The 7816-nt window shown below is 39.5% G+C and overlaps 2 protein-coding genes across 3 annotated transcripts; one reads left to right on the top strand and one right to left on the bottom strand.

Moving 5' to 3' along the window:
* Positions 1–37: 37 nt before the first annotated feature.
* On the top strand, positions 38–2792 carry LOC116608994. Of its 2 annotated transcripts, none has more exons than XM_032370085.2 (3): positions 38–240; positions 1112–1256; positions 2449–2792. In XM_032370085.2, the coding sequence occupies exons 1-3, from the start codon at positions 152–154 to the stop codon at positions 2686–2688; spliced, it is 474 nt and encodes a 157-aa protein (XP_032225976.1). In that variant the 5' UTR covers positions 38–151; the 3' UTR covers positions 2689–2792. The 2 variants fall into 2 exon arrangements, with proteins under 2 accessions (XP_032225976.1, XP_032225975.1); XM_032370084.2 differs by having other exon boundaries at positions 42–240; positions 2338–2792.
* A 286-nt stretch (positions 2793–3078) lies between these two features.
* Positions 3079–6376, bottom strand: LOC5501794. Its single transcript, XM_001623004.3, has 5 exons — positions 5724–6376; positions 5215–5297; positions 4371–4679; positions 4121–4279; positions 3079–3756 (listed from the first exon to the last, which is right to left on the bottom strand). Exons 1-5 carry the CDS (start codon positions 6022–6024, stop codon positions 3499–3501), a joined length of 1110 nt encoding a protein of 369 aa, XP_001623054.1. The 5' UTR covers positions 6025–6376; the 3' UTR covers positions 3079–3498.
* Between the last annotated feature and the right edge of the window lie 1440 nt (positions 6377–7816).

Genomic DNA, 7816 nt, shown 5'->3' with positions numbered 1-7816 from the left:
ATCTACATCCGGAGTGAAATACGACAAAAATCCAATAAAACAACGAAACTTTGTGTGATGACAAACGAACACGTCACATGACTTTGGAAATATACTGAACAAGAACCTTTTATATAGACAGGCGTGTGGATATTTCGCGACAGTTCCAAAGATGACGGGGACATTTGGTTATGGATTGGATTATTTTATTGACAGTCCAAAACAGACAGCCACCAAAAGATTGGGACATAAAAAATTCTGGTAAGTTCCTAAAATACGGATCAAGCAACGTGCACATATTTTGTGTAATTTAAAGTAGCCGTGTCGTTCCTTCGACCCTTTCTGTAGGTTTTTTTATTCTTGATTTTGTGTGTTGCTTATAAAATTTTGTTTTGTGAAATTCTATCGAGCAAAAAATGTGAACAATTAATTAAGTTAACTTCTGTTTTCGCTGTGAAAACATTCATATACGTATTTGATATGGAAGGCATTAAAGTGGAGGGCTTTGTCCTAGTTTGTTTATGACAAGGATCGACTTGTAAAGTCACACAACTAGAAGAAGAAGAAGAGGTTTTGAAGCAGTATTTTAAAGTTCAACGAGCTATGGAACTTTTTATTTTGCCCTTTAGAAAATTGACTCAAATGTATGATCTGGAAGGGCAGGCAGTTATTGAGACAGACATCAGACTGTCATTATCAGGGTCTATCCATTTAGAAGGGGGTCTACATTTCCTGAGATGTGGGGGGAGGGGAAGATTTTGACTCAGGACACCTTTTAAAACTTTATGGGCCCCCTTTATCGTATTTTTTTTCTGTTCGCCCTTAGCTTACCCATACAAGGGGGATTTCTTATAAGAAATTTGGTTAACTAAGCCTTATACATTGGATGGGGGGGGGGGGGGGGCAGCTTATTAGATGATTGTCATGATACATTAAATTAGCAGATGTAAGCTATTATTTACTAAAGCCTCCACCGTAAATTTTCATTGGTTTGAAGAGTTTAGGTTGTATTATTTGTGTTATTGAGTGGGGTATTTAAATTTTGGGTTGTGTTTCCCCCTCCCTCCCCCAAACACACACCCACCCCATCCTCAGTGGTTTCTAACCAATTACTGTTTTGCTGTTAATAAAGGAATGTGGCTGTGCATGCTGTTGTCTCTTGGGGGACAGCCTGGGGCACGCTTGTGATTGGTCAACTCTTTTTACCATTTTGGATCCAACTACTGATGATCCTTTGTAAACTTGCTATTGTCATAGTAACAGAGCCACCTGTCGGTGTAAGTATTAAATGGAAAGGGGGATGCTGGTCAAGGTGACAGGCCTAGTGCATAATCATAGCTGTCAACTCACCTTCATTTGGCGGGTGTCACAAGATTTTGGACCTCATCACAAGCCTTATTTTTGTGAGAATGTTTAAACATGCTCTGTATTCACCTGCACGTATTTCAACCGATTTCACAAGATTTCTGTTCAAGTTGGGTTGAGAGCTATGTACTGCCTAGCTATCTACTGGTGAGCTTATGTATTCATAAGGATATGTAGGCTATTCCTTGGAAAATTAGGAGGGTGTCAAAGATATTGCAAATTACAGCCTTTGCCTAATTATTGCTAATTATTGTTAAAACCTAAATAGAAAACAGTGTCATAAGGTCCTTTCCACCAGAATTTGTTACTAGTAGTAAGTACATTTTCATATTTAAAAAAGAAATTCCATTCCACTGTCCTCTTCCCTGCTAGCAGAGGCCTCTTTTCTCTGTATTTCGCTGGGCTCCCAGCAAAATAAAGAGAAAAGAGGCCTCTGCTTTCTGGGAAACTGTCCTCTTAACCCCCAAAAATTATTGGTTGTGTTTGTGAATCAACACATGAACAACAGGAGAAAGGCCCTGGCCCCTTCTAATAATATTGTTTGAAGGCCTTCTCGCCACTAGCTCAGAAGCAGTGTTATTCTAACCATGTTCTAGTGAACACAGCAGATCTAGGGTGGGCCAAGCATGACCCCCTATCTTAATACATTTGGCTTAAAAATAACAAGAAATATAAGGAAATCCATGAAAGAATAATGAATCCGGCCCTCCTCCCCTTTCCTGAAACCCTTGCTTCAGAACTCCAGGATCTGCCCCTACACAGGGCACACGTACTGCATCATAAAGTCTCATATTTCGTCGCTACACAGGGCACACATACTGCATCATTAAGTCTCATATCCACCCCTACACAGGGCACACGAACTGCATCATAAAGTCTCATATCCGCCCCTACACAGGGCACACATACTGCATCATTAAATCTCATATCCGCCCCTACACAGGGCACACGTACTGCATCATTAAGCCTCAAAGAGCTTTTTTCTCTTTACAGTTTGGCTACTCTATCATGTACTCTGTGGTCTGCTACTTTGCACTGTATGTCCAATCGTCTGGGACACTGTTTGGCTCTGCTATGTTGATAGCCCTCTCCTTTGTGATTCAGATTGGAAGTCATTTGATTTTTGAAGGGAATCTGCCACCTCAGAAACCCCCTAAAGGTGATGGGCTGGTGTTTCAAGTCCTTGACATGGGTAATGAGTTCTTCTTTTGCGAATTTCACTTCGGCTTACTTCTTTTTATGAGAGTAGGATTGCTGCCAGTTCTACAGTGGAGATCAGATGTGGAACTTAAAAAAGCTTTGGATAGAACTGCCGAGATCAAGTATGGAAGAAAAGCTGCTTAGTTTTGAAAAAATTAATGCAGATATCTCTATTTATTATAAGAGAAAAAAATATTATAAAATAATTTGTTTTATTTGAACTAAGTAAAGCCATACTCATGATTCAATTCCTCTTGTTTGTGTGCAGGGAGACTTAATTTGGAAATTTTGTTTTTTTTGAGGAAAGGGGTTGATGTCACATTAGACTGTTCACTGTAGTGAACACTCAACACAGCAGCAAGTGCTTGGTGTGTGAGTTTGCATCCAGTGTAAAAATTTATTTCCCTAGGATCCCCTGACAGGAGAACAAAGGCACGCCCTTTCAGTGGTTTGATAGTGAATAAAGACAATGCTAACACCCAGTAAGGATCAAAACAGTTGCGCAGCTCCCCCAAAGCACAGTTTCTGTAACAGTCTGGTTCACATTGTTTTTATTGTTGAGAAGCAAATCCAATGAAATATTATGAGAACAACACCCTATCATTTAAACAATAATTAAATAAAAGTACAATTAAACAGATTTTTTTTTCATTCATGAATGTTCATCACTGCAGGCTAGAAACTTGTTAACTTGTTAGTCTTTGTATCATTATTTGTACAATGTCTTTTTCTTAGGCCCACTACAACTCATTCTAGATATTCACTTTATTTCTGGTTTAGTTTCAGTTAACATTGGCACACAGTAGCTGTATCAAAATCATTTCAACCTGCATCACACACTTTTCAAGATCAACATGTAATCAATGCATTGTAATGTATTAAATTTACTGATAAACAATATGAGATTTTATCTGAAGTTAATCAATATTTTACAAAATATTAATATGGATGCATTTACTGCTTGACCTCCTCCTCAGAGGCTGGCTCATCCTCAATTTCCTCCATACTGATCTCAAGTTTGCTGAGATCTTCCTCGGAGACGATATGGGGGATGATCCACTGAACAGGGCGAGAAGATAGGACATACTCAGCGATCACGTTGCTAGGGACGAACACATAGGCAAGAGCCTTGTCCTTGACACTGGCGATGGGTTCCATGGTGGTCTTGGTAAGGTTGAGGACAGCTGCTGGGAGGTCTTTCACTGGATGGGCCTGAAGAGAACACAGCAAGGTGTAATCAGCACACAGAAATTGTGATCAACACTGTTAATATATTTGATAATAGATCCTTTAATGGTCTACTAAGTATTATACTTTTGATCGAAACCAATAGGTTTTATCAAACCTTAGCATTGTCAGAAATGTAATTTTTTTTATAAATACAGTGAAATCCTGGTAATTTTGACCCTTCAGGGAAAGAAAAACTATTCAGGTTATCTGGGTCTGTATTATCACCCAAAATTAGTATCCAAGAAAGTTGAATTCAGTTTGATTTACTGTATCAGGGTTATCCAAGTTAAAGTTATACTCTGCTACAGTATTCCTTCAGTTACATTGGTGTTTTACCAAAACTTACATTTGCAAAAGCAAAGACAAATTCCTTGGCAGAGACAACAACTTCTCCAGAGATCTTCGTAGCAGTCTCAGGGAAATACAGGTAGGCCTCGTAGACTTTCTTTGACGTCTCAGTTGATTTTTCTACAATTCCGGTCAGGCGTTCCTGGGCACAGTTTACCTTAAGTATAATAATTATAAAATTAATATCACCACACCACTATCTAATTCAAACAATAATGAGCACCCCCTTTTAACACAACATAACTTACGGCATCAATTGTCATCTGAACAGGTTTGTACTGCATCAGCGTGCGCTTGCCACGTCTTGTCACCCTCTTGCCCAGGTGGGTCGCCCTGACAACAACACCCTTGTCACTATCCTTATCTGCAGTCTCCAACTCTTTGATATCCTCTTCACAATTCCCATCGGTAGGCAGAGCAATCTCAGCCATCAGCTCGGTGAATGAGACAACATCGCTGGCCTTGCTTGTCAGCATCTTGGTCACAGACATGTTCTGGATGTTATCGTAAGCACTGTAGGCACGGCCAGTGACGGCCATCTTAGTCATCTCTGCAATCTGTCATTTAAAATGTGAACACAAAAACAATTTAAAACTCACTTGCACAACATTTTTTTTTTAATTCATTATCAACCCTGAGAAGGCAACTAAAGACAAACTCATCAGCTTCATTTATAATGAAATGATTGATTGCTGACAAATCCTCATTGACTAGTGTTATCTGATAAAGTCCAAATAATTTGCAGCTTTTAATGAAGACTGGAAAAATTCCAATACAAGCTTGTGTATTTTTCAAAAAGATCTATGCCTATTTATATGCCAATCAAAAGAAGTCAACACTTAACCAACAATTGATTCCAAGGGGAGGAGACATGAACTCTAAGTTCCAAGGTTAAAAATACAAAATAATAATGCACTGGTAAAATGATAATACAAATTAACACTAGCTTGTTGTTTCATGGTATTGTTGATGCTAGAAAGAGAAGGTTTTGTGTTCATAAGTGTGAAAGTTGGTCTTTCTGGCTTCTTTGCTGATAACAGTCTACCCTGCCCCCAATTCTACAGATTATTCTTTGTTTAGTCAGTGGCTTACCTCAGTAGGGGTCTTGGTGATGACGGGGAATTTCTCCTCAACCTTGGCCAAAGTCTCACTTGCAACATTGTCAATTGTTGAAACTGAAAACAAAAGATACATGCATGAGACAATGGGGAGACATTAGGAGGGAAGATAATCATTTGTTGATTTACTTGGTTGGTTTTTATATAGTGGTCTTAACCTGCGTTTTAAACAATCACTTTCGATTTCAATATTTTACGTTTACTTATATTTAGTGTCATTTTAGAAGACATCATTAATATTCAAGAAATCAGCTACGAAACAAGAAAATTTGACAGAAACTGTGAAGAAATCTTTCGAGCTATTTATCGAAAGACTGGTAATAGTGTAAAAAAAAGGTGAAAATAGTGATAACTGTGTAAAAAAGTGAAAATAAAATATCAAGCAAATGGATGGATAACAAACAACATTCGATAGTTGTGTTGTTCAGGCAAACACCATCATAATTTCACGTCGTCGTAAAAAGTGAGACCATTTCGTCATACCTGGGTCGTTCACTTCTCCAATGACTGGTTTGGCCAAAGTAAAGGCTGTGTTGGTAGCCTTCTGGATCAATGGTTTTGACGCTGCCGTCGCTACAGAAAGAGTCGACTCTCCAGCCTCGCACACTTTCTTGGTAACAGCGTTTCGCTCTTTCACGTTGCCGTAAATCTGTGAAAGTTGTTCCATCGCCGCCATTACTACGGGCAGCTCATAAAGCCGAGACGTGAAAGACTTCGCGTCTTCAGCTGGCGTCTCAACGCCATTTTCAACTTTTTGGGGCATCTGAACATCGGCTGCGGCCATTTCGGTAATCTTAATGTTGCTGTTGACTTAAAATCGCTTTAGAGTGATGCGTTACACTAGCAGGCAAGGGACTTCTTGAAGTCTGATGGTAGTCGCGAAACGTATTTATTTTTATGCTTCTCTCGAACTTTGTACCGAGGCAGTACTTTTGTCAACCAATCATAAGACTTGAAAGAATTTCGGTAGTTTCCGTCGTACGATAAGCCAATCAAATGTCTTGTTGCATGTGAAAATTGTACCGTCGATGATGTAATGCGGGCAAAGTTCATGCGCGTCTTGCGCGTACGAAGAAAAGCGAAAATGGACTATAATCTTTTGACGTAGTGAAGTCCACATTCTATTGACAAATGACATTAGTATTCAACACGGGACTGACAAATACTTACGTAAACAGGACAAACATTACAGTCAAAGTGCTACACATTTCGGATTAGATAGATGAGCAGATACTGCATTCATTTTCTATCTGTAGTTTTATTTATATTCGTCAGGCGAGTTTCGTGGGCCTGGGGGATTACTTTAGCGCCTTGCACGGGTGCAAATGTCAATCAAGGTTGCGCTGTTAATCACCTTTAAAGTTTACTTTTCGAAACGGTCACATTTATAACTCGATTACTGTTTTCATGGCAAAGTTCAGATCTCTACTTTTTGGTGGGAATACATATGCTGTGGTGTGGCCCGCTGTGTGTAAGTTTAATATGGACTTCGCACTTCTTCTCGATTCTTCTTACAACATGTCACCCTTTATCCAGACAATGCCAGACAGAACTTTAGAACTTTGATTGTTATCTATTAGACATAAGAAGTTTCGCAATTTAGCATTCCTTTCCCCCGTGTTCTCTTGTTCTCTCTCCCTACTAAAGAAAGATACAAGGTTGGAGGCGCCATTTTCGGTAACACTAAAATACCGTCGAAATTCGAGAGGAAAAAACAACAAACTAAATATTTTTATCTCGCAGACCTATGCCAGGGTACACTTACATTCGATATGTGGCAAAACATCCGAGCTAAACTATTTTCCCTGGCCGCTAGCCGTATTTTAAAACGAGAAAGTAGCCACAATTATCCTTGACCGATGCCGTTGGACAATTAGTTACGCTTGACCGCGCTGGGAAGGAGAGCAAACTATATTACCCTCCCTGCCAGATGGGAAAATGTCGCGCTCGGCCGGTCTGGGAACTAGGGCAAACTATTTTACCCTCCCTACCCAAGAGAGCAAACTTCGCGCTCTGCCATTGTTAGGCCATCCAATTCGAACGCGAGTTGACCAAGACTCTCCAGTGGAAAACCCGCGATGCTGTCAACGGCGCATTACTAACTGTAGTAGATACGGATTTCACACTTTTTTACGATCTCAAATTCACTATTATCAGTTTGCGGAGCGAGATTGTCCGGAATTCAACATAAACAGGTAAGTTTTAAGGTGGCAGCATTTTTTATTTTTAAATCTGAAGTATAAACACGGCCAAGACAAACAACAGAGAAGGCGAAGAGACGGACTCAGATTGCAATCCTTCGAATTTTGTTTGTAGGTAGCACACTCGAATCTTTTGAAGACTTTCTTCACAAATGGAAAGCGCGATGTGAGTCTCAAAATCGCTGTAGGATATCACTAGGTAAGTAATCTGTTATCGTTTATTTCAGTCTAATATATTTGAGTTGCCCTACTGAGGAGCTAAATGTGTGAATTCAAAATGTGTGAATTGTTGTTTGAAAAATCTCCCGTTCTACAAAACGGTGCTATGCCAGCAGAGCTAAACAGGAAGGTTTTTATTTATTTTCAATAAAACAA

Source organism: Nematostella vectensis, chromosome 5 (assembly GCF_932526225.1).
Source record: "Nematostella vectensis chromosome 5, jaNemVect1.1, whole genome shotgun sequence".
Lineage (NCBI taxonomy): Eukaryota > Metazoa > Cnidaria > Anthozoa > Actiniaria > Edwardsiidae > Nematostella > Nematostella vectensis.
The sequence above is the reverse complement of the archived record's forward strand: the minus strand, read 5'-3'. Positions and strand labels throughout refer to the sequence as shown.